Here is a 27760-nt window from a genome sequence, read left to right on the forward strand (position 1 = left end):
GCTCATTTCACGGGTGGATAAGTCCATTTACTTGGGAGTGCTTCTTCATAAGAAGCCAAAATATTCCCTGTAAATTCTATCCACAAGCACAAGCTCTGCTCCCTGGAGCAACACCAAGCAAATCAGTTTCCGCATGATCATCCTTAATAATTTGGAATAACCCTAGGCATCACTGGCCCATTCAAACACATTCTCACATGGCATGATTTTTAAGCCCCGTCACCACCTTGGTACCCTCTTCTAGTTCATAACATCATGTCATATTCTGGTTCCTCACTAAATGTTCTCCATCAGAACATTCCAGTTTTGTATGGATTAGTATTGCCAGGAATTATATAGAGGTTAATTTTCCAGGAAGCTAGATAACAGTCACAATATGGCTTTTTATTTATTGATACGTTTACTTTAAAACAATGGAAGATACGCTCTGTAACCAGCCAAAGAGATGAAATTCAAATTGGGAGGGAGGGAGAAATTCTGGAAAAGATATATGTAAAAATCAGAAAGTAGATGAACACTGAGTCCTGGGGACTGAAAGTCTGTGTCCCCGCCAAATTCATACGTTGAAATCCTAATGCCCAGTGCAATGGTGTTGGGAGGTGGGCCCTTTAGGAAGTGATGAGGGCATGAAGGTGGAGCCTCCATGAATGGAATTAGTCATTATAAAAGAGAACCTGGAGAGCTTCCTTGTTCCTTCTGCCATGTGAGGACACAAGGAGAAGTCACCCTCCATAAACCAGGAAATGTGTCCTCACTAGACACCAAGTCTGCTGGTACTTTGATTGCAGACTTCCCAGTCTCTGGAACTGTAGGAAATAAACTGCTATTTATTTGCCACCCAGTTTATGGTATTTTATTATAGCAGCCTGAATGGACTAAGACACCAGGAGAGAATAAATGTGTGGGTGTGTGGGTGTGGGCAGGTGTGTGTGATGTGCATATACACGCACATATATAAACACCCAAAAATCCTTATGCTGAGGCTTTGTGAGATATGTAATTAGTGGAAATAGGAAGAAATGTAACACAACGAATAAGTAATAGAAGAAACTTATATAGAGGCAGGAAGAAAGAGCAGCAGACAAGGAAAAACAAAAAAAAAAGACCTAACCACCCTTGTCAACAATTTTATAAAGGCTACACTTTATAAAAGTGGGGACTACTATGAGCATAAATGCATAGCATACACTATGTCAGCTGGGGTGGGAAAAAGGAAGAATATTAACCCACACATTGAAACTGGTGTGAAACAGTTTTATTTCACAGGCCATTTAGAGGCAAAACAGGGGCATCATCTCTAGAATCTTAAAAGCAATTTCCAATAGTGTAGGTAGAACACAGCTTGTGCCTCATATATCTTTCAACCATAAATAACTCTCAGCACACCACTGGAAACACACATGGCCTTTAAAACGAATCCTTCAACACCAGTGTCAAACAAAGTACCAGCATATCTGTGGGACAAAATACCAGGTTCCGTGGGAGATACGGGAAAGCCAGTCACCTAGAGTGATAACCCTTTACCATTCATCTTACTGTTCTTTTCCTACCGTCCAGGGTTGAATGAAAGTTGCATTTAAAAACTGACATTATATGCAGAGACCTCTCTTATACTGTCGTGGTTTTGTGTATAAAAAAATAACCCTTTTATTCTCAATAATCAGAAAACCATGCTACTAGGTTTTCCTGAAACTGTCAAGATAAATTAATGAATTAAAAACCGGAGTTCTGTATATATGTAGACAGATAGCTAACCAACCAGATACACCGTTACTGACCTCAACAACTTGCTGTTCCAGCTTCAGATTTGCTTTGCTCAGGCTGCTGAGCTTCTCCTCCTCCATGTGCAGGTCATCTAGGGTCTGCTGATGGGCCTCCTGCACAACTTTGGCTGCTCTGTTAAGTTTGCTGATATCCTCATTTAGAAACTCTACTTCCTCAGTCAGGTTCTTGACCTGTGGGAAGAAGATGACAGCTTCATTAAAGCCACTGCTGGAAAGTTGGGCATAACACTGAGGGTCATCTCCTTTTGTCGTCCAGAACAACACATGAGGTATCCAATGTCATAAAGAGCTGTATTTAGCCAAGTTCCTGATACACCTTCTAAAGCTAAATTTAGTTTTTCTCCCACAAAAACGATCCGTTATCTGTCATGGTCAGGAAATGGAGTATTCTGTTTAAACATTAATATGAGTAAATAATTAACATTATTCATAATTATTTAACATTATTAATATGAACTAAATTGGATGGCCAATTTAATTCACATTATTATATAACAGGAACAACACTAAAAGCAATTGCGATTTCTTTTGAGGAGTCATGGCATGTACCGATCGCGTTGTGCCTCAGTATCCCAAAAAAATGGCAGTTAAAGAAGGGTTCCAGCTGATAAAATATGCAAACATGGAAGTTGACTGTATCGGGCCCATGTGCTTTTTATGAAAGGGAATCAATAAAAATAAGAGTGCTATTTAATAGCCTGCCAAAATTACAGTGTCACTTTGGAGACTGTATCAGAGGCTTGATGCAGACTCCTCACTGTCCTCAATCTACACACAGATGCGCAAGTTAAAACCCTCAAACAAACTCTCAGCCAAAACAAACAAAACACGAAAGCCCATAACTAGAATTAAAGTGACATCTTCAAGGTCAAACTCCAAATCAATGACACAGCTGAGGACTCAGGCACATCCCAAATTATCTTTTAGCAAACCATATCATACTCACTCTTCTTCCAAAAAAAAAAAAAGGGTTCTTACAGGCCCCATGAAACCATTTTACTCTATTATAGAGTTCAGATGCAATAGGATTGGAACAAATGAAAATGTTTCATTTGGGAAGTTAAATAAGGTTCCATAAGTTCAAACTGGAAATCTGAATTGGGACAGCATAGTTTATCAGACCCTATATTTTGTGCCAGTTCTGACTCTCAATGCTGTAAAGTTGCAGGCCACTGTGTTAATTAACTTAAATAGAGCAAGTCAGATACCAAAACCTGATTTGAGAGTGGAATTCTGGCTGCTAGGCCTTCTAAACCAACATTATGGAAAAGGTACCTTGTGCTCTGTAGTACGTTTCTCCTTCTCTGACTTCACCAACATTGTTTCCAAGTCATCGATTTCTTTCTTCAACTCCGAACATTCATCTTCGAGTTTCTGCCCCCTGGCAGTCAGCTCAGAATTTATCTCCTCTTCTTCCTCCACCCTCTCCGACAGCTCTTTTACTCTGGCCTCCAGCTGGATCTTGGATTTAATCAGCCACTCGCACTGCTCTTCAACATTTGCCAGTGTCTCTTGCTCCTGCCATGATGAGGAGAAAATTGTTGCCAACAGCTGGAAGTAATTTATCAGCTAGGCGAAAATGCTGCTTAACACATAGCAAAGAGATAATTGCCTGCCCTCTGCCCAGCGCTTTCACCTACCTTTCCTAAACAGCTGCAATAATATTCCCAGGTCCCTGATCCGATCACTGAGAAGTGGAGAAGTTGCTTGTGCTTGGAGGTGCTTTCGATCTCTCAGGCCAATTCTGTAGATTAGATTACCTCTTCTAAAGCACTTAATAGAATCCTGGTGGCCTAAAGGAGCTAGCATGCCTCCAAAAATCAGTGGTGTGCTGCTTAAACCACAGCTTCTGGAAACATCCATGCGAGCACAGAGTTTGAGGTAGACAACTGCTCAAAAAATCATCTTTTAAGAAAGCAGAGTTCCCTCAGAATATTGCACTATAACTATTACAAGTGCACGGATGTATGTGTTTAATATACATCTCTTCTAATAAATTGAGCTGAGTTATATGTTTTTTAAATTCATAGGCTACATTTAGAATTCATAAGTTTATTTGCAAGTCACTAACTAGATTTCATTGTTATTTCCAACTAAAATTTTTGCCTCAATGATTCTGATAGTACGAAGTTACACAAAGAGCCTATAGTACTCTTTCCTTTATCCTTGCACAGGCACTGCCTCCAGCTCTTATTGGGTGACCCATTGTTCCTGTGTTATGGGTCAAGTAAAAAGTAAAGGGGGTTTTTACTACAGAGCACCTTTCATAACTTTAAGCCCCTCTAACTTGTCTTCTTTAGAGGCTGAATAAAACCTCTTCTTCATAAGCAAGTTCTTAATTGTTGTTGGTCTTGCTGTAATATAACTTTACATACATTTTCATCTTCCATCTCTAGACCTCATCCATCCTTCACAACATGCCAGTTTGGGCAATGTATTAATGATCCATTTGCCTCACTTAACTTGTGTCTGCTAATCAGATCAAGAGTGGGGGCCTGGGGGGAGGTAAAAATCCAGGCTATTGGCCTCTGAGTAGCTCCTGGCTGGAGAATGGCTGCCTACCCAGCAAACGGGGCTCAAAGAGGCACAGATGGAGAGAGGTAAGGAATAACAAATGTACAACTTCCCTGAAAATCCTAAAACAGGGGCTAAATAAAAAAGAAGTATCAGGACATTTAGGAATGGTGAATGCAAATCAGAGAAGCTTCCAATTATTATGGGAAATAATGGGGACACTTTATCTTAGTTCACCCCAGATTGACAAGCAGAACAGTTTTTGCTGCATTCCATTCAGCCTGTATACAAGACCTGTCACCACCACTGAACAAAGAGGACAGTCCAATCGACCATCATTGATCTCTTCATTAAACATGACAGCAGGATTTGGGGGCTGACTGAGCAATGGTGTGGCAGTTTAGCAGTAGGAAGATTCCTACCCCAATGGCAGCTTTCTGACATACTCACAATGTTAATTGGAACGGGGTCACTCAGTTCTAGTGGAATTTTGACTAAGCAAAGAAGGATTTCAAAATATTTCTTTTTTTTTTTTTTTTGATTATTTTGTGTTTAGCTTTCTCCCTTAAAATAAATAATCATAAAATAGATATTATATATAATAATATATAATGATAGCGCTGTCAACTTCTTAATCACAGTTACAATCTGAACTCATCTCAGCCTTCTTGGGTTTGCTCTGGAGTTTGCTTCCATGTGTTTCCCATGCTCCCCACGATGATCTTTGACATGCACCTCAAGCTTTTGTCTACCATCCCCTACACAAGCTGGGTCCATTTCTATCTCCTGCATCAACCCAGGTAGCACTGGCTACTTTCCATCAGTAGGAAGAATGATAGAAACTGGGAGGCCCGGTCTCAACCAAAGTTACCTCTTCCCTAAGCCAAAATATTTTACAAATTCTGATTCTTACAGTTCTTACAGTAGTTTTGAAATGGGGCCCAGGAATTTGTATTTTTAACAAGCATACCAGGTAAGACTGGTATACACTGAAGTTGTAGAATCACTGCTATGTTAAATATGTATCAGAAATGCGAGTTTGGGTATAAAGTCTTACATAAAATACAGCCTGTTGGCATGCTGGTAGATAATACAGCTTCAAAATATTGAAGAGTAATAATAATAAAAGAATAACTTGTGTCAGTCTGAATACTAAATTTTCTGTTTTTGGGAAAGTTTAAAAATAAGAAAAACTGTTGTTTCTTATTTAAAAAGCAAGAAAAATTATATTTGAACACAGAATTTTTCAACTTAACACTGTGCTAAGTAGAGAGGAAAGTATTATAAAGGTGGTTAAAATTTCATCCTGGCCCTTTGGGCTGTTTTGGGATCACAGTAGTCCAGGTGGCTAGGGAGGAGTAACATGAAAGACAGTGAGTAATGACACATTAGCATCATACTGTAGACAGAGGCTTGAATGCCAAAACCAGGGGTTTGGAGTCTAAAAATGTACATATTATATGATCTGAGGGTTGCTCACCAGGGAAGCGACATGATGGTTTTTTAAAGACAATGGTTCTTAATCTGGACTGGATATCAGTGTCACCCATAGAGATTATTTGGACCTACACAGAGTCTGCTTAATCAAAATATCTGAGAGTGGAGTCTAGGCATCTTTATTTATTTTTTTTAATGTTTCACAAATGACTTTGATACAAAGTCAAGGTTAAGAACTGTTTTAAAAACTCAACTCATTAGTAATGTTGATTTGGACCCAGGAAGGGGAAGTAGGGAAGGAAGAGACCAAAATCAGGATATCTGACTAGAAGCACACTGCAACATTCTTGAAGATCTCAGTCAAGCTTTTCTTGGGACCTACTAAAATCCTGTCTGCTGATTTGCTAATGTGTCATGGGCTACATACAAACTTTAAATTAAGACCCAGAGCTTCCCGGCCCCCATGATGTGCTATTATACAGTAAAAATCCATCTGATAACTTGTCCCTTTTTAAAAGTCATCTTGCCAATAAAATCACTTCACTATGAAACAGGGTATCTCCTTGTTTTCATTGTCTTTGGTTTTATAAATCCTTTGGTATTTGAAAAGCATATGTATCTATTTTTTTTTTCCGTGTCAACACTGCCTGATTAACAAGGAAGTCCAATTAAAAACTTGATTTAAAGAACAAATGGTGTGGCTACTCACAGCCTGAAGCTGAAGAATCAGGTCATTTTTTTCCTGAGAGAGGGATACTTGCTTTGCTTTCAGTTCCTCCCTCTGAAACTCTGATTTCTCCAAGGCTTTCTGTAATTGTGCACACTCTTCCTTCAGTCCAGCTATTTCTTCTCCTATTTCTGAAGATTTAACAAGAGGCTTGATCTTGAAGAAGAGCCTCATCCAGGCCCAGTTCTTCACAGCCATGAAAGCTCTTATGTTCCATTGTATCAAAATGAGTGCATCCCTAAATCAAGAGAGAAAAAGAAAAGCAAGTTAGCCCTGACTATAGGAGAATTAGTTCCCAAATTAAAATCCTCAATAAACACATCTTTTTAGGAGTCATAAAAAATTCTTATTAGTCTTCAAAGCACTTTTATATGTGGACTTTCACTTGATTCTGGCAAAAACTCTCCAAGGGATATCTGGGGTTAGCAGTATTATGGACTAGATATCCTAAAAATGTTCCCATCACAAACATTCTTTGAATGAGAGCTGAACCTAAAGAGAGTAAGATATATAGAAGGCACCAAAAACTTGAACAATAAGTGAATGCATGCATAGCTTGGCCATCTTTACAGAAGGAGGAAACAAGTCTTAGTATTGTAAGAGTCTGTATTTTCATATTCATGTGGATAAAAAGGCAAGGCACAAACCTTCAAAGAATCTTACCCTTAATAAAAAGGAGGACTGAAAAATTCACCTACCAGCAAAGAGAGATATCAAATTAAAGTACATCTGATTTGGTATGAGTGAAGACAAATTCTACTTCAGATTTTTTTTAATGATCCAGTACCACTGAATTATTTAAGGTTTAAATTATACTGCCTGAATGGTACAGAAATATCCAAGAAATTAGAACAATGATTTTTTTATTCTGATAATAAATACCTTTTCAACCCTTGGAGTAGGAAAATGCAAAATTACATTGAAAAAAAAAAACACCTTAAACCCAAGCACCAGAAGTTCCCCTACATAAGGCACCCTGAAGAGGTGTTACAATCCAAAGTTACAAAACACATATAGGAAAATGAAGTTGAGCATATATAATAAAAAGTTTGATGAAACCCCCAAGATTTTCAGATAATTGTACTATCTGACGGAGACTATCAAATAATTATGTTAAAAATTATTGACCAGGCACGGTGGCTCACACTTGTAATCCCAGCACTTTGGGAGGCCGAGGTGGGTGGATCACGAGGTCAGGAGAATGAGACCATGGTGAAACCCCATCTCTACTAAAATTACAAAAAATTAGCCAGGTGTGGTGGCAGGCACCTGTAGTCCCAGCTACTCGGAGAGGCTGAGGCAGGAGGATGGCGTGAACCTGGGAGGCAGAGCTTGCAGCGAGCCGAGATCACACCACTGCACTCCAGCCTGTGCGTCAGAGCAAGACTCCATCTCAAAAAAAAAAAAAAAAAAAAAAAAAAAAAAAAAAAAAAAAAAAAAAAAAAAAAAAATTATTGTCAAAGATAAAAAGGAAAGACCTTTAGAAACAATGAACCACTCTGATAAAAGGACACACAGATTTGAAATAAGACCAAAAAAAATGTCTAAAACTAAAAAATATAGCAGTTGAAATCAAATACTCAGTGGAAAAATTAAGCAGGTTATTAGAAACACTGGGGAAAAAAAAGTAGTGAATTGAGAAAAGAACAAACCCCCACAGCTCCAGACTCCAGGATGGCCCTTACAACCTCAGGTTCCAGGCCTACCCCAGTGCCAATCCAGACATGTAGCCCCAGACTGCAAGCCTACCGCCAATGACCCAGACTCCAGGACCATCCCAATAATCAGTCCAGTCCCCACAGACCCAGGCCCCAGAATTATCCCCATGGACCCAGTCAATAAGGGTGTTCCAGTAGATTGTAACCACAGACTGACTCTCATGGCCCCAGGATCCAGGCATACCCTCACTAAGTCCACTACCATGAACTTAGACACTAAGGCTTGCCCATGTGGATCCAAGATCTAGTGTATACAGCCTCCAAGCTAGTCTTTATGGACCCAGGAATTGGGCCTGAATGTGCACTGAAACTGCCACCAGGCCATCATGCCCCAAGACTCCAGCAGCAATCCTGTCAGTGGACACTGCCAGCTGGGCTGCCCAGAATCCCTGACCAAGCTTACTGCTGAAGAGGTTTTCCTGTTGAAGCCACCCTATAAAGACTAAAAGATGTACTACTTCAAAAGCACAAACACTAATGTAAGGCCACAAGGATCATGAATAATCAAAAAAATATGACACCACCAAAGGAACAAAACAAAGCACCAGTAACCACCCCTAAAAAAATGGAGATCTACAAACTAACAAAATCAGACACTGGAGAAAGCAAGAAATTACAGGTTTCTGAAACAAATACACAAACAAACTGGACACCTGGAGCAGTTAGGGACAAAGACCTAAAATCTCTAGCCAAGATGTCTGGTGAAGATCTTGCCCAGTCAAAGCCAGGGCATAAATATGGAGGAGGGGGACTACTGTTTCTTCAAATGTACAAACACTTCTGCAAAGCTGTAATAATCATGAAGAATCAGGAACACACAACAGAATAAAAAGAATGAAACAAACCCCCTAGAAACCCACCCTAAATGGAGATCTATGAATTGCTGACAAAGAATTCAAAACAATGATCTTAAAAAAAAGTTTAGTGAGCTACAAGAGAATAACTAAACAAAGTGAGAAAAATAATACATGAACAAAAGGAGAAGTTCAACAAGGAAATAAAAACCATAAAAAAGAACCACACAGAAATTCTGGAATTGAAGAACACAATGACTAGACTGAAAAATTCCATGGAAACTATAAATGCAATCAAGGGGAAGAATCAGTAAGCTCAAAGACAGGTCGTTTGAAATTACTCATTTAGAGGAACAAAAAGGAAAAACAAATGAAAAGAATGAAGAATGCCTACAGCACTTATAGGATATCGTCTAGCTTACCAATATACACATTATGGGAGTCACTGAAGGAGCAGAGAAAGAGAAAGAAACAGAAAGCTTATTTAAAGAAACAATGACAGAAAGCTTTTAAATCTGGAGAGGAAAACGAACAACTAGATTCATTAAGCCCAAAGAACCTCAAGTAGATCAAATATAAAGAGATCTTCACCAATGCACATTATAATGAAATTCTCAAAAGTCAAAGAGTTTCGAATGCAGCAAAACAAAAGTAACTTGTCACATATAATGAAACACTCCTGAGACTATGAGCAGATTTCTCAGCAAAACCTTGCAGACCGGAAGAGAGTGGTATGATAGAATCAAAGTGCTAAAAGAAAACAAAAACTAAAAACCATCAACCAGAAATACTGTATCCAGCAAGGCTGCCTTTCAGAAATGGAGAGATAAAGACTGCCACACAAATAAAAGCTGTGAGAGTTTATCATCACTACTTGCCTTACAAGAAATGCTAAAGGGAGTTCTTCAAGTTGAAACAAAAGGATGCTAACTGACCACACAAATATATATAAAAGTGTAAAACTCACTGAAAAGACAATAATATAGTCAAATTCAGAATAATACTGTAATAATGGTGCATAAATCACCTTTTACTCTAATATTAGTTAATGTACAAAATTATTTAAAATAACTGTAGCTACAATAATGGATTAATAGATATACAATATTAAAAATATTAAATTGTGACATAAGTAACATAAAATGTGGGGACAAGATAAGTTAAAATGAAGAGTTTTTATATGTAGTTGAAGTTAAACTATTGCCAGCTTTAAAATAAGAGGTTTGTCAGCTTAAGATAAACATGTAACTACAAGATGTTTTATGTAAGCCTCATGGTAACCACAAAGAAAAAACTTCTAGTAAACATACAGAAGATAAAGAGAAAGGAATAAATACCTAGCATTACAAAATATTATCACATCACAGAGGAAGACAGAAAGAAACAAACAATTTTTTAAGTCATAAAACAATTAAAATGGTAGTAGTAAGTCTGTATCTATTAACAATTACTTTAAATATAAATGAAATAAGTTCACCAATCAAAAGACAGAGTGGCCAAACGAATAGAAAAACCAAACCCAACTATATGTTGCCAACAAGAGACACACTTTAGCTTTGAGAACATACACAGGTTGACAGTGAGAAATGGAAAAAGGTATTCCATGCAAATGGAAATTGAAAAAGAGCAGGAACAGCTATAGTTACATCAGATAAAATAAATATAAGTCAAAAACTGTAACAAGAGATAAAGAAAGTTATTACATAATGACAAATGGGTCAATTCATCAAGATGATATAAATATCTTTATATTTGACAAGATTTAACATCCATCCATTCATCCATCATAAAAATTCTCAACAACGTAGTTATAGAAGGAAGGTACCTCAACATAATAAACACCATATATGACAAGCGCACAGCTAACATCATACTTAATGGCGAAAAACTGAAAACTGAAAACTTTTCCTCTAAGGTCAGGAACAGGACAAGAATGCTCACTCTCAATAGTTTTTTTCGATATAGTACTGAAAGTCCTAACCAGAGTAATCAGCCAAAAGAGGAAACAAAAGCTATTCAAATTAGAAACAAAGAAGTTAAACTATCTCATATAGAAAACACTAAAAACCACCAAAAACTAGAATTAATACATTTGTAAACTTGCAGGATAAAAAAAATAAAAAATTAGTAACATTTCTATATACTAACAATCGACTATCCAAAAAAGAAGTCAATTCATAATAGCATCAAAAAATAAAATAAAATAAAATAGACAGGAATAAAACTTACCAAGGAGATAAAAGATCTGCATGTTGAAAACTATAAAACATTAAAAAAGAGGCCAGGCGCGGTGGCTCAAGCCTGTAATCCCAGCACTTTGGGAGGCCGAGACGGGCGGATCACGAGGTCAGGAGATTGAGACCATCCTGGCTAACATGGTGAAACCCCGTCTCTACTAAAAAATACAAAAACTAGCCGTGAGGGTGGCAGGCGCCTGTAGTCCCAGCTACTCAGGAGGCTGAGGCAGGAGAATGGCATAAATCTGGGAGGCGGAGCTTGCAGTGAGCTGAGATCCGGCCACTGCACTCCAGTCCGGGCGACAGAGTGAGACTCCGCCTCAAAAAAAAAAAAAAAACATTAAAAAAGAAATTGAAGACACAAACAAATGCAAAAATATCTTGTGTTCATGAATTGGAAGAATACAGGATATTTTTGGTTAAAAGTCCATAGTCCCCAAAGTTATCTACAGATTCAATGCAAACCCTTTCAAAATTCCAATGGTATTTTTTACAGAACTGGGAAAAAATTCCTAAAATTTATATGAAACCACAAAAGACCTCAAACAGCCAAAACAATAGAAACAAAGCTGGAAGAATCACGTTACCTAATTTCAAAATACGCTGCAAAGTATAGCAAAGAAAACAGCAAAGTATTGGCATAAAAACAAACATATAGTCCAATGGAACAGATCGGAGAACCCATAAATCAATCTATGCATTTATGGTAAATTGATCTTCAATAAAGTTGCCAAAAACACACAGTATGGAAAGGACAGTCTTTTCAATAAATGGTGTTAGTAAATTAGATATCCACATGCAGAAGAGTAAGTGGATCCTCATCTCACACCATATACAAATATGAACTCAAAAGGAACTAAAGACTTAAATTTAAGATCTGAAACTGTAAAATTACCAGAAGAACACTTGGAGAAAAAGTTTATTGACATTAGTCAATAAATTGCCAACAATTTTTTTAATGTGACCCCAAAATCAAAGGCAACACAAGCAAAAATAGACAATGGGATTACATCAAACTCAAAAGCTTTTGCACAGCAAAAGAAACTATCAGAAAGGAGAAGACAACCTATGGAATGGGGGAAAATACCTGCAAACTATACATGCAATAAAGGGGTAATATTCAAAATATATGAGGAATTCAACTGTATAGCATGAAAACAACCCCATTTAAAATCAGCAATGACCTGATAGACATTTCTCAAAAGACTACAAATGGCCAATAGTATATGCAAAAATATTCAACATCACTAATTATCAGGGAAATACAAATCAAAACCACAATGTGATATTACCTCACACCTGTTAGAATGGCTATTAATAAAGACAAAAGATAAGGGTTGGCAAGTATGTGGGAAAAGGGAACTCTTGCACACTGTTGATAGGAATGTAAATTGGTACAGCCATTATGGAAAACAGTACGAAGGCTCCTCAAAAAATTAAAAATGGAATTACCATAGGATCTATCAATCCTAAAACACTAATGAAATTAGAATTTTGAAGACATATCTGTACTATCATGTTCATTATACTATTATTCGCAATAGCCAAGATATGGAATCAACCTAAGTGTTCATTGACAAACAAATAAAGTGTGGCATAAATATATAATGAAATATTATTCAACCTCAAAAAAGAAAACATTGTCATTTGTGACAACATGGGTTAACCTAGAGGACGTTATGCTAAGTATAATAAGCCAGGCACACAAAGACAAATATGGCATGATCTCACTTATATGTGGGATATTAAAAAAGTCAATCACGGAAGTAGAGGATGGAATGGTGGTTACCAGCAGCCAGGCCATAGGGAAAATGAGGAGATGTTGCTCAAAGGACACAACGTTTCAGTTACGCAGGATGAGTAAGTTCTGAGGATCTAATATACAGTATGGTAACCATAGTTACTAATTCTGTGTTGTATACTGGAAATTTGCTAAGAGAGTAGACCTTAAATGCTCTCACCACACACAAAAGATAACTCTGTAAAGTGAGGATTAATCAGTTTGATTGTGGTAATCATTTCACAATACCTACATATATCAAAACATCAGATTATACACCATATATTCAACTGAATAAAGTTGGAAAAAGGAAAAAGAATAAACACAAAGTAGAAGAAAAGAAAGAATAAAGGTAAGATCAGAAATTAATGATCTAGAAAAAAGTTTAAGTGGTTTATTAAATAGACTAAATAAAGATGTGGCATGAATGGTCAAGAAAAAGGAAAGAAGGCACAAGAAAACAATACTAGGAATGATAATACTCTAGAAATATAAATAATTTAGGATTATGCTCTAGGAATATAATATAGATACAGTAGAGATTTAAAAATAATAAGGCCAGGTACAGTGGCTCATGCCTGTAATCCCAATACTTTGGGAGGCCAAGGCAGGCAGTTAACTTGAAGCCAAGAGTTTGAGACCAGCCTGGTCAAAATTGTGAAACCTTATCTCTACTAAAAATACAACATTTAACCAGGTGTGAAGACACACGCCTTTAATCCCAGCTACTCAAGAGGCTGAGGCACAAGAATCACTTGAACCAGGGAGGCAGAGGTTGCAGACCTGATATCATGCCACTGCCCTCCAGCCTGGGCGATAGAGAGAGACTCTGTCTCAAAAACTAAACTAAAATAAAATAAAATAAATCGATCAAATTGAAAAATTCAAAAGAAATGTAAAATTTCTTTTTTAATAAAAGAAAGCTTTCCTGCACTAATTCAAGAAGAAAATATCTCATTAGACATGTAACCAATAAATAAATTGAATCAAAATTATAAAACCTATCACAAAAGAACCACCAGATCCAGATTATTTTATTGGCAATGCCTACCAAAGATTCAAAGACCAGTTATAAACTGGTTCATGTTTTGAAGAGAGAAAACATTCTTCAACTGTTTATGAGGTTAGGATAACCTTGATTCAAATTCAGATAACACAGCAGATGAAAATTATAGGCCAATCTTATTCATGAATATTGATGAAAAATCTCATGGTGATATTACAATCAAACCCATCAATGTATGAAAATATTTCTTAACCAAAGTAAGTTTAACTTTTTAAAAAATCTGTTAATATATTTCCATACATTTATAGATTAATTCAGAAAAACTACGTGATTGTTTCAATAGATGCAGATAAATGATTAAATAATTTCCTGATAAAAATGCTTAACAAAATAAAATAGAAGGAATGTCCTTCATACAATAAGTCATTTCTACAAAAAACAAAACAAAGCAAACAAAAAAAAACTACACTGAACATCATTCTTTAAAGGGAAATGATAGCTTTCCCCAAAGTCAGAAATATGAAGACATTTGACAAAAGTTTTTAAAGGCTGATATACCACAAGTGGGTGAGAACATGGGACAACGGAACTCTCATACATTGCTGGTGGAGAGTATGGTATATTAGAAGCAATTTGGCAACATCTTGCAAAGTTGAAGTTGTGTGTGACCTAAAACCTATTATTAATTCATGCCCTAGAGAAGTGCCACTCAAAGTGTGTGCCTCAGACCAGCTGCTATCCACAAACTATTATCAGAAAATGGAGTATTTTGAGTAATGATGCCCTCAAGAAACTCTCATATATACGAATGGGGAGACATTTACAAAAATGTCACTGCAGAAGCTACTGGTAAAAAAAACAAAGGAAATAACAAATTTACATTAGCTGGAAAATGGATAAATAAATTATGATACATTTATATAATGGAATACTATACAGCAGTTAAAATCAATAAGCTAGCCCTAGATTCATTAACACTGATATATTTCAAAGAATAATACTGAATATAAAAGACAAACTTCAGGGCAATATATACAAAATATTATTTACATGAAGACTAAGCACATGTAAAATCATGTCACATTTTAAGGATGTCTGCATATTGAGTAAGCAAAGGTATGAAAACATACTTTTATATGACATATATAAAACATGGAATGAGAGACACAAACTCAAGGTCTGAAAAGGAAAAGGTAAGACTTGGATTACAGCAGAACTATATGGGGGCTTCAACTATGTATGTTAATTTTTTAAAATGTTAGCAATTACAGAAAAAAAATGTTAAGAGTTGACTGGGTGCCATGGCCCATGCCTGTAATCTCAGCACTTTGGGAGGCTGAGGCAAGAGGATTGTTGAACCCAGGAGTTCGAGACCAGCCTGGGCAACATAGGGAGACCCTGTTTCTACAAAAATAAAAAATTAATAATGTTAAGAATTGAAATGCCTTCATGATGACTCCATGAGTACGTATTATAGTATTTTTTGTATTTTTTATTTGCTTGCGATCTTTCAAAGTAATTTTTAAATCACAATTTAGAGAGAATGGATCATAAAGGTTTCACTTTAGACATTAAGAAAGTAAACTATAGAGAAATTAAGAATCTTACCCAAGTTTACACAACTGGTTCTAGAAGCCATGTTTCCTGACCCCCAAACTCCCATACCACACTGACCACTATATGAGAGTCACAGAAGACCCTTAAGAGTTGTCTCTCTATTATCTTTGACATCACCATGTAATCATTTTCTCTTGAGAAAAAACAGAATTAACAAATTGTCAATTAAACAAGTTACACCAAGATCTGTAAACTTCTCTTCAGAAGACAATATATGCTAAGGAAAAAATAAATACAACTTCAGCATCCCTTGCTCACAGTCCCTTTGTTTGGAGATTTTGCTAGCTTGCTTTCCATGATTCTATTAAACAATAGACAAAACCAATGCCTAAGAATGTACAAGCGTGGTGATAAATGTCCCTAGTGAACCTGTCTGAAATAAAGTAAGAAAGTTATGATTACATGTCAACAAGAGCCACAGTTTCTGACCCACGGGACATAACAAAGGGGTCAGAACACCTCAGTCTTTGAAGCATACTTCCCCACAGAGTTGGCTGTGGGATATATGCAAACCTTTCCAGGTCTGCTTCTGATATAAATTGTGAGTCGCACCACTCTCAGAGATCCAGACTTCTCAGAATATAAAAATCTCTCTCAAAGGGAAGCCTGAAAGCATGGCAAGAAATATCTGAATTATGCCTATACTTGGTTGAATAGGGCAATAAAAGCCCTTTGCACTCTGTCTTTTTGTTATATCATGATTTAAAAATGTTTAAGACCCAGCCTAACCAGAGAAGGCAGCTCTTGACCTACTATAAGGCAATGAGATTAGTTGCACTGGTTGAGGCACACTATTACCCTAGCAGTGGGGGTGCAGGGTGGGCATATAATACCTTTCTTCCAGAATCTTCTGGAATTTGATTCGCATCAGTTTGCCCTGTGCTCTGGCTTGGAACAATGTGAAGACTTTAGATAGTCTCTCATCTCTCATTGCTTCCAGTTGGCCCAGAAACCCAGCTTTAAAAAACACCTAAAAGAAAAGTCAGATGTTAGCTCCACTCATAATGAGTATTCAGCAAATGTTTATTGAATGATCCTGTGAGCAACTGTTGTGCTCCTAGGGATAAATGTATCAATTCCATTTCTTGTAAGTTTTATTTAATGTGTAAAATCTACATCCTAGAAAGTCTGATTTTATAAATCTAAAATGTGAAAAAAAAAACATGTTATTAAATCATGTGGTTCTATTGTTTGCTTAAGAACGTAAACTATTCTTCCCCTTATCTATTAATAATGTCTCAATTGTTCAGGGAACCTGGTTTAAGTTTTAAGATGGGCTCAGGCATGCAGTGCTCCAAAGTACCAGGTAGCGTTCTGCAAACATTTTCTGTAAAGGATCAGATAGTAAAGATTTTTAGGCTTTATGGGCTACATACAATCTCTTTAGGATATTCTTGTTTTTTAAACAATTCATGAACCATCTAAAACCATTTTTAGCTAGTGGACCATATATTAAAAATAGGACCAGGCTCTTGGGCCGTAGTTTGCTGACGTCTGTTCTAGAGTAAGGCACTTTTGTCTAGGCATCAAATAATCCACAGAAGTATTTTTTCAAGAATAATTACTAACAAACAAGGTGAAATGAGTGAGGTGCCTAAGTCACACATTTTATGGAGGCACTAAGTGTGAGAGTGCCCTGAGAGTGTGTGCCTCTCAACCTCACTTGCTCAACCCCGAGAATGAGAGCCTCTTTGAAATTTGTGCCTTAGGAGCTTCACTTGCCTCATGTCAGTCTTGGCCCAGAGGAGTAGCATACAGCAAAAATAACTAAACACACAAGGAAGGCAGGCATCATCAGTGAAAATCGGCAGAAACAATAAACAGCAGAAACTGATTCCCAAGTACTCAAAATGTGGGAGTCAACATGTTATAACCATATCCTACAGAATTCTAATTCTATGAGGTCTTTATCCTGAATTTTCCAACTCTCCTTCAAATAATTTGTTCCTTATATGGATGTCATTATGAACAAACTGATGTTGACTGCCAGATAAGGCCAAATCTATTGATTAGTTAGAAGTTCCCAAAATATGTGAATCCCAAGCTCATCTAAGATGAAATAGAATTTAGGGAATCACATTTAAGGAAGTTGGTTTTGGATTCATTTTTTTAATAGTGGGTTAACTTTGAAGTTTTAAATTACTCAGAGAAATTAGTCCCTAAAAGAATACTGTCCCTAAAAGAATATTGTGGATGAATCAGTTCACACATAGATGAGCCATTAGCTCCAGCAAGTCGATTCACCTTTTTCTAGCTCTAATATATACACATTTTCTCACAACACCAGGTTGATTCAGTATTTTATATCTTGGCACAAATTTGCTTAGATGACTAATTATAAAAATGTAAATGTAGTCAAAACTGAGGTTTAAAAAACATTGAATATTTTTCTCAAACAGCACTGAAGTTTTCACCTTCAACTAAGATCTATTTGTGTTATTTATGGTCATGACAGCTGAAGAATGCCTTACAATTGAGCATTCACAGGTATTTTAAGATACACACTCTTCCCCCCATTTGTCTCCAAATGCATTCTTTGCAGTTTTCTGGTTACCTTAGTGATTCCAAATCGGTACTGGGTATGGTCTATCTCCAAGGAGCCAAGTAATTCTTCAGCTGCTTTTCTGCTGCTCACAAACTTGCTCTTTGGAAAGGTCCTTGGATTCAGAATGCAGTACCTAATTTAAAATAAAGAAAAAATCCTGGGGTTGGGAAATCATATTATTCAAATAAAGACTAATCTAGACAAATGAGGTGAAAGGAGATATAGATTTTTATCTCTGTTATTAATACGTTCAATTTTCACAAAATTCTTAGTAACAATAACGAGGGTACAAGCAATAATCCCTTGCATTGGTATAATAGTTTGTACTTTTCATATTGCTTTAGAAGCAACCTCATTTGATTGATTGCTCAATTAAGCAGGGGCGGGATTGGAAGAGGAAAGAGAGGGAGGGAGGAAAGCATAAGTATCTCTACTGTATGGATAAGGAAACTGAAAAGCAGAGACATTAAATGTCTTTTCCAGGATTCCTTCACCCTGTTGGTGAGTTGGTGGAAAACAACAAATATGCCTCTTAATTCTAAAGCAAGAAATATACCCTTTTTTACTCTACCAGACTTTGCTCAAATTGACTTGATGACCTATAATTTAAACTTCTAGAATCCAGGAAATAGAAAAGATGCCACTCCTGCCTCCTGCCATATACCCTGCTGGCTTCCTTCCTTTCAGGGGCTTGCTAGTAAAGCCACGGGGTGCTTGGATGGCAGCTACGATTAAGTACACACAACATTTCAGAGACTCAATTCAGCCTCCATATGTTTCTTCTGTATTTATTTCCTCTATATGTGGGTCTATTATCTGTTAATAGAGATTTAAGGATATTACAGTTACATGGATGTTGGATTTAAGGGGAAATAATAATGGAACTCTGTCATCATATATCTTCCCACCACCAAAACACATCGATTTGTAGTCTGGAGGACATCAACCAAACAAACAATGTATGCCTAAACACTCGGAAAGGGAGGAAAACAGAATGAACTGCCTCAGGCTTCTTGGATCCTGGAATGTATGTTTACCTTTGTTTAAAATCAGCATACTGCAGTCGGTTTGGAAAACCTTCACGGCATATCCTAATCCCTTCCAAGACACCATTACAGCGCAACTGCTGTAGAACCAAGTAAGGGTCCAGTATACCTGGAAAAAAAAGAGTCACAGTGGATCTGTGCCTGAAAAAAATTATTGGCCCAGATTTTGTTGCTGCATCTTGGGTTAAAAGAAAGTCTGAATTGGATAGTTTCCACATGATAGGTCATAGGAGTTCACTCACTTATGGCCTGATAGTACTCACAGTAATCATCCTATTATGTAGGCATCTCCAAATATGATTTCCCTGAAATTCCTTTAAAATGGAACAAGCCCCTTAATTCACAGTTAGATGAGATGTTTATAAGCAAATATTCTTGGAAGGCAAAAAGATTACATTTTTTGCTAGAATGTAAGTGGCTGGTCTCACATTCATTTGCCAACCAAAAACCATCCAGAAAGGGTGATAAGAACACAAAAGAGAACTGCTTTCTCTGCGCAGCAGGGGGAAGGGATAAGAAGAAGGAAGGATGAAAGGAAAGGCGAAGACGGACACAAGCACAACATTCTGTTTACAGTTTTGCTTAGGAAGGACTTGTCCACATGCCAGACCTCATTCTCCCCTTATTTTCATGAGAGTGCCTAAGTCCTGTTCTGTAGTATAAGCATCCTTCTGTCACCTTCTCATTCATCAAAAGAAGCTCTACTGCAGCTGTCGGCTGCAATCTCCAATAGAAGCCTTTGAAAAACCATCCAAGAAGCCACTGTCCTTGCCCTCAGAGAGTCTTCTGAAACAAGCCAAGGACCACATCTCCTATCACAAATTCCTACTACGGTATTACATGAAAAATGAAAACAAAAAAGGACTCCATGCCCAAGGTCACGGAAACAAACTTAAATCATATACCCATATTTCTATACTCCAATTCCTTTCACAGACAGAAAAAGATAATCTATAAGAAGACACAAGTAGGCCGGCACAGCGGCTCAAGCCTGTAATCACAGCACTTTCGGAGGCTGAGGCGGGCAGGTCACTTGGGGCTAGGAGTTCGAGACTAGCCTGACCAACGTGGCGAAACCCCGTCTCTACTAAAAATGTAAAAATTAGCCAGGCATGGTAGTACACACCTGTAGTCCCAGCTATACAGGAGGCTGAGGCACAAGAATTGCTTGAACCCAGGAGGCAGAGGTTGTGGTGAGCCAAGATCGTACAGTTGCACTCCAGTCACTACACTCTAGCCTCAGGGACAGAGCAAGATTCTGCCTCAAATTGTCACTTTTTTTAAAAAAGGGGGGATACAGGGAGTAGAATCCTATGACACCTTAACATCAGACTCACTCATTCTCTTTAAGTACATATGAATAACTGCTTTGATTAGATCATGAAGCTTTTCTTATAACTTTGTCTCATGACTTTAAGAAAAAAACCAAACCTGCTGAAATCCAAGTTGACTCCATGGGAAGCAACTCTAATAGGTAACAGAATTGCTCCAAAATAGAACACAGCTAATTAGATTCCTTGCTAGATGGAAGCAGTGTCCCTAGACACATCCAGAAATCCAGCTGATAGGAAACAATGAGGCAAAAACATACAGCCGTGAATGAACATGAAGTGTTTGTATCGCAGAAACTCTAATAGCAACATCATTGTTTTGTATCACACTTTCTCAAAATAGGCCATAGTGTGTCAGGATTGGGGTCTTAATTATAGAAGGTTAGTAAAAATGCAAGATACTAAGGAACCTCAGAAATCAGAACCAGCAACATCTGGCTACATATTATAAAGGTGGTTAGTGCTCTAAAGACTTAGGACTTGTCATATATACTCCTTGGAGGCCGACAGCCTCCAAACCAAGCTCCAGAGGGGCCTGTAACTCCAAAGAGATGGATGGGGATCTTCAAGCTCATGCAGTAAGGAAAGCAATCCATGTAGTTATTTTTGGTAAAACCCTTGTTTGGGGAATTGAAAACATTAAAAAAAAAAAAAAAAAAAAACCACCAACATCCACCTATCACATCATCCCCCTACAACTATTCACTGATCAAAAGATATCCACTGCCCAGAATTACATAACTATAAAAAATGAATGCTATTAGAAAGAGGGAAGAAGATGTTGGCATTGGCATGGAGGACTAGAGGGTGTTCTCAACAATTAGAAATGGATTTAGGAACTGTCTTTATGGTCAATTTAGATAACTCAGACCAAATAACTTCCTTTATGCTGAAATATCTACCTTAATCCCCTAATTGATTATTCAATTCCCTTTTTATTATAGTTTGCCCTTGTAGACAATGGCATGGGAGCTCATCCATGTTCAGCATAAAATTCAAGGAGGAATTTAAATAGTAATATCAAACATTCTAACGTTGCCCAATTGAGACTGCTCTGTGAAATCCTTCTGTATGTCCATTTCAATGGCAATATTGAGGAGGTTCCAAAGACCTCATTTTTAACATATTTTCATTTTTCTATACAAAATTCTACCCTTATATAAAAGGCACCAATAAATATTTCTTTAAAAGATATTCACTATAGCTAATATCAAATCTATTTCCTAGAGTGAATTACAAAGAAATCTAGTTCTTACCAGGCATTTTATTCACATTGGGATTTATGCATCTCACAAAATGAGGTGCTGTTGATTTCAGATTAGTCATCAATTTATTCAGGTTTTCCTAAAATGGAGACCATAATAAACACAAAATCACTTTGCAAATCACTAAAAACACCAATCCACCTCACAAATGTCTCCAAATCTATCAACTTAATCTCACAGCCAAGATGTATTCTAACAGTAAAATAATGAATTCAACATTCTTTCCTGCTTACCCAATGCACGTTATTTCTTTCCTAGGGCAAGTCAATATTTATTTGACAGACATAGTTCAATTGTGAATCATCTCTACCTATTTTGAATTTGATAGCAGTATCAAAGTTATGGCTGGGCAATAAAATGGCTTGAAAAAAGAAATTGTTTCTCAAGTTCTCTCTCTGTGGAAAACCTTTATCTTAGGTTAGATTCCCTAGAAGCCAAACCTGAGATGGGAATTCTGGTTTGAGAGATTTTTAGGGAGTGAAGAAAGCTGGGAACAGCAGGGGAAGAGAAAAGCAATGACTCAGACTCAGTTTTAGTCTGATCCTTGCAAGCAAGAGCTGTAAACACAAATGCACCAATTGCACCATAGGTGGTCCCCCTTGAGGCAAGGGAGAGGCTAAGGTCTGGAGAGGAGGGCAGAGAGGCAGCTTAGTTTCCCCTTTCGCTAAGTGCAATTCTGACAACTCAGAGTTGTTAGGAGCCAATATGCACATCAGCTGGAAGATGGGTGCAGGGATGATAAAGGGGTTGTAGGTGGGAACCAACAAAAAAATAAAGCCCTTAATTATAATAGCATAAACTTCAACTTTTCCAACTTGCTAATTCCTGATACTTTATCCTTATTTGAGGATGTGAAATGTCAAATACATAATAACACATGCAGATTGTGAGGCAATTAATATATGAATAGATGCAATTAAAAATTACTTTATGCAGAGACGCAGCCGTTTGGAACGAAGTTCCTTTCTTTCGTTTCTTCTCCCCAAATGGTATAGCTAGCAAAAAAAAAAAAAAAAAGAAAGAAAAAAGATGAAAACATGTAAAAAGCTCATTTTTGTCACATTCCCCTACCTCGCTGATGGAAGCATAAATTCATCAGAGTTCTAGAACAATATGGTAATATCTACCAAAAGCTTCAAAATATGTATGTCTTTTATCACAAAATGTATATTTTTAGTGCTTTTCCTTAAGGATATAATCAGGCAACTGTGCAACAATACTCACTGAAGCATTATTTAGTCACTGCAAAAAAAATTAAGCAAAAATAAAATTAATCCACAAATGCACACCATAGGAGATTAATTTATGAGCGAATATGCATACAGTGAAACACTGTAAGCTTTTAAAATGATGACGTGGATCCATATAACTTACATGGGAAGATTTCTAGGATATTTTTAGAGAAAAAGTTAGTTTACAAAGCCTAAATTTTATATATGATGACCTTGAGTATGTATACATGTTTTTAAGTGCAGCTGTGTTATGGGTGACTATAAACATGAAAAATGTTGGGAAGCTTTATCACTAACGTTCTTTTGAAACGCCCCAGGTCTCTCAGTGAAACTCTTGACTTCTTTGTACTTCAGTTTTTCCATCCATGAAAAGGGAATACTTCATTAATTTTTAAAAATGTAAATAGTTTGTTAATCTATATGAGGTTACAGGTAATTTTTATGTTCTTTTTTCAGTTTTTCCATATTGTCTGTGTTTTTAGCTACATTCATGTATTTATATTCATGATTTATAAAAAATAATAAGTCTATTTCCATTTTCTTGAAGCAAAAGAACCTGTGCTAGGCCAACCAGCTTTACAAACATTTGAATAATGCTAAGTCACTAAGATGTGCAACCCAGCAGCAACAAAATTCATAGGCAAGTTGGACAGAATAGGGTAGCTGTCAATATGGAAAACTAATAAAATATTCTCCGTGCCTGAGTGGCAACTGTGCGGTGGCAGATGCCATGAAGCTTAAACACTAATGTTCTTTTGAAACGTCCCAGGTCTCTCAGTGAAACTCTTGACTTCTTTGTACTTCAGTTTTTCCATCCATGAAAAGGGAATACTTCATTAATTTTTAAAAAAGAATTATAACCCTGGTTTAAATTATTTGGATTCCCCGAGAGACAGTATGGTTATGACTAGCAATTTAAAGTTTGGATCCATCAGAAACTTGGAGGCAAGTATTTTCAGAGGGTGTTTTAGAATTAAAAAAAAAAAAAAAAAAAAAAAAGACCATCTGAACAATTCTTGTCTTTTAGTTCCTAAGAACACAGTACACACCCTGAAGAGTTAGAAGACGATTTCTCCTCTAATTCTCTGCCCAAACCATTCTCTGATCTCTTATTATCAGAGAATTACTCAACTGGGAGTCATAAGCTTATGTGGCTACTATCAAACAGACTTCTCAGAGGTACTTTAGCAGCTATTAGAATCAGGCAAATGTACTGCCTGAACATTAGCTGGGTCCGGACACAATAGCTTCCATCTCTTCTTGAGGCAGGCCCAGAGGATTTCAGGCATGTTCCAGAATTATGTCATCATGTGCTGATGAAGCCAGAAAGTGCTAAATTTTCTCTCCATTCCCTATGTCAGTCGGGAGAACCAATCAGCCTGATAGGGGCTGGGAGTTAACATGCAGCTGGGTGTAAGATAACAGCAGGGTATGTTTGAAAGTGAGAGTATGCACCCCCCAGTTGGTGTACTGTTGCCATGGGGAAATCAGAACCCAGGCTGGCTAGATTATCTATTTCCCCAGAATTTCCATTTTTCAAAAGAAAATGGAAACTCAAATGTGTATGTGAAATCTGATTTTTTAAATTTGTGTGGACCAAACAAAACATGTTTGAAGGCCAGTTTCTGCTCAGAGGCTGTTGATCTGTGACTTTGCTGTAAATCGTGGAGAGCTTCCCTCTGTGTGTAGTTAGCATTTACTTCAGTGAGGCTGGTGTTAGCAACTTTGGCTCAGTATCTTCAAATCCATCATATGATGGTGCAGAAGTTTTCACTGCATCCTAAATGCAGTGATATGCATTAACTCATCTTAAGTAGCATCCCTGATTTTACAAATCTACTATATGGCAAAGCCTAGGTAGGAAGATAGGAACACTGTACATATCTTAAAGTGTCATGGTAAGAAATGAGTAAGATAATGTATCTAACAGTACTTTGTAAATTACAAACTACTAAACAAGATTAGTTGTCAGAATAGAATGCCTGCTAACAGGTATTTGCTGCATGCTAGAGGCTACAGTTGAGCAAATCAGACATAATACCTGCCTTCACAAAGCTTATAATAACCCTAAGTGCACAGAGTGCTGTGAAAGAGAATATTTCAAGATATTTGTGGCAATAACTATATAACTATATATATACATATATAGTTATATAGTTATATAGTTATTACTATATATAACTGTATATAGTTATATACATATATGTATATATATAGTTATTTAGATATTTGGGGCAATAAGTTATTGCCCCAAAATCATTCATCAAAACATGTTTTTTGTTTTCCCTTTGTAGCTAGGTGAAGTAGAAGACAAAAGCAGGCCAGGAACAGACTTCTTGAATCCATCTTAGAGCACTAGTAACATCTCCCTGAAGAATCCCCAGCCTGAAAACAGAAAGACTAATAAGAGAGGATGACTCAGACCACAGGGAGCAGAAACATATCACAGGAAAGAAGCAAGAATTTTTGTGAAAGCTGAGGCAGCCATGGGTTCCATTCTGAGGCTGAAAAATCAAGGAAGATTGTATGACTCACCACTGTCAGTACTCATGTAATTTTCAAAAAGGCTCGCCAGGAGTCTGTTGGAAGACTTCTGAAATACAGCTACCACTGTTTCATTAAGGAGGTCTTTGTTCTTTTCCAGCCAACCACTGATATTATAAGGTACCTTTGGAAAGGCATGCATTTCAGGTAACAAAAAGAAAAAAGATTGCATAAGTTAACATAGAAGGCTGTGCATTACCTTTTTTTTTTTTCTTTTTCTTTTTCTTTTTTTTTTTTTTTTGAGACAGGGTCTCATTCTGTTATCCAGGCTGGAATGCAGTGACATAGTCACAGTTTGCTGTAGCCTCGATCTCCTGGTCTTAATCAATCCTTCCCCTCAGCCTCCAGAGTAACTGGGACTATAGGCACATGCTGCCATACTTGGCTATATTTTATATTTATTTGTTTATTTATTTATTTATTTATTTATTTATTTATTTATTTTATTGTGCATGTGTGGAGATAGAGTTTCCACATGTTGCTCAGTTTGGTCTCAGACTCCTACGGCTCAAGCAATCCACCCATCTCAGCTTCCCAAAGTGCTGGGATTACAGGGAGCCACCATGCCCAGCCTGTGCATTACTTTTAATAAATCACAAATTATGTGGGTCCTTTACCTTTAAATCAGTTTAAGGTAATAGTACTGAATAACACTCCAAAAGTCCATTGGGCATCCCAAAAAGATTCTCAAGATTCTTATCATTAACGTTGTCAAAAGAAAGGAACAGACAGGATGGGAAGAAGGGAGAGAGATAGGGGAAGAAGTAGAAGAGAGGAGAGAAAAGAACCGGGAGAGAGAACAACAAAGAGGAAGGAAGGATTCAATGGTATTTCACACCATCAGTCCTTTAAAGGCAAGAATGATAAAATAATCCAACTGTCTCTGACACACAGTGAACACTCAAAAAAACCCTAGCAATTGCAATGGTATTTTACTGTATATATCATTATAATTAATATGCCAGGATATCAAAGAAGAGAACTATAAACATATCTGTGTACAGCTGGCAGGCCATTTTCAGGTCGAAGTATTATTTTATCCTTTATCAGTTCTCTTTTTGTTCCACCCAGAATCACCATCCAGAAGTAGAAATGCAGAAAAAGGGGCATATATACTAGTGAGGAAATGAGGAGAGGCAGCAAGAGTCATTAGAAACCTTTTTTGGCCATAGTTTGGAGACCATTACTTCACATTGACTATTTCTTTATGGGAGAATAAAAAAATCTTCAATGAAAAGATCAATTGAAATCACTCATTCACACAACGTTAAGTTAAAAGGAAGGACAAATGGGGAGAAACCATGACTTTGATGGTCTCCATGCCTTTCTAAAGCTGACTTGCTTTGAGTTAAGGTTGACAGAGTCCATTTGGAGATTTTTGACCTCTGTGCACATGGAATGCTATTGTAGTATGGCCATTTCATTTCCTGAGGGCTAAATGGCTACACTACCTTTTTTATGGAACTGAGATGTATTTTGTTCTTCTCTTCATTTAATCTAAACATTACTTAAATATCATCTAAGGACTTTGGCTGAGCGTATTTGAAGCAAAGTCAGGAAAATTCAAGACCAGGGGTCCAGAGGTAACTCACCACTCCTGCATAATGGACAAGTTCGAAATGAGCTTCAAATTTCTTCTTATCAGGCTTGGGCTTCTGGAGATGAACTGACTTTCCAAAATGGTTGTCAAAGAGTTTGGTCTTGAAAGTCAGGTCTGTAGCCTTAGGAAACATACACTCTTCTTCAAGGATGGAAAAGATGCCCATTGGCTGTTGAAGAGACATAAGAGCAGCAGATTTTTTTTAAAAAAAGCACCTGCACTTTCAGTAGGGGGTCAGTATAAATTATTTCCCAGGAACCTAATCAATTGACAAAGGGAAGAATATTCACTGCATAAAACTAGCAATCATCTGTTGGGAACATGTCCTCCAAAATCTGGCCATAAACTGGCCCCAAAACTGGCCATAAACAAAATCTCTGCAGCATTGTGACATGTTCATGATGGCCATAACACCCATGCTGGGAGGTTGTGGGTTTACAAGAATGAGGGCAAGGAACACCTGGCCCACCCAGGGTGGAAAATCGCTTAAAGGCGTTCTTAAACCACAAACAATAGCACAGCAATCTGTGCCTTAAGGATGTGCTCCTACTGCAGATAACTAGCTAGACCCAACCCTTTGTTT

At 37.1% G+C, this 27760-nt stretch overlaps 1 protein-coding gene across 1 annotated transcript in view; it reads right to left on the bottom strand.

Annotated features, from left to right (window-relative positions):
• Nucleotides 1-27760, bottom strand: part of MYH15 (myosin heavy chain 15) — a 135631-nt gene that overhangs the window by 56675 nt on the left and 51196 nt on the right. The window contains 10 exon segments of the mRNA XM_030935953.1: nucleotides 1779-1955; nucleotides 3060-3302; nucleotides 6445-6700; nucleotides 16448-16584; nucleotides 18169-18292; nucleotides 19197-19314; nucleotides 21793-21880; nucleotides 22729-22796; nucleotides 25569-25701; nucleotides 27170-27346. Coding sequence (XP_030791813.1) covers nucleotides 1779-1955; nucleotides 3060-3302; nucleotides 6445-6700; nucleotides 16448-16584; nucleotides 18169-18292; nucleotides 19197-19314; nucleotides 21793-21880; nucleotides 22729-22796; nucleotides 25569-25701; nucleotides 27170-27346 — 1521 coding nt within the window.

This window comes from Rhinopithecus roxellana, chromosome 1, assembly GCF_007565055.1.
Source record: "Rhinopithecus roxellana isolate Shanxi Qingling chromosome 1, ASM756505v1, whole genome shotgun sequence".
Taxonomy (NCBI): Eukaryota; Metazoa; Chordata; class Mammalia; order Primates; family Cercopithecidae; genus Rhinopithecus; species Rhinopithecus roxellana.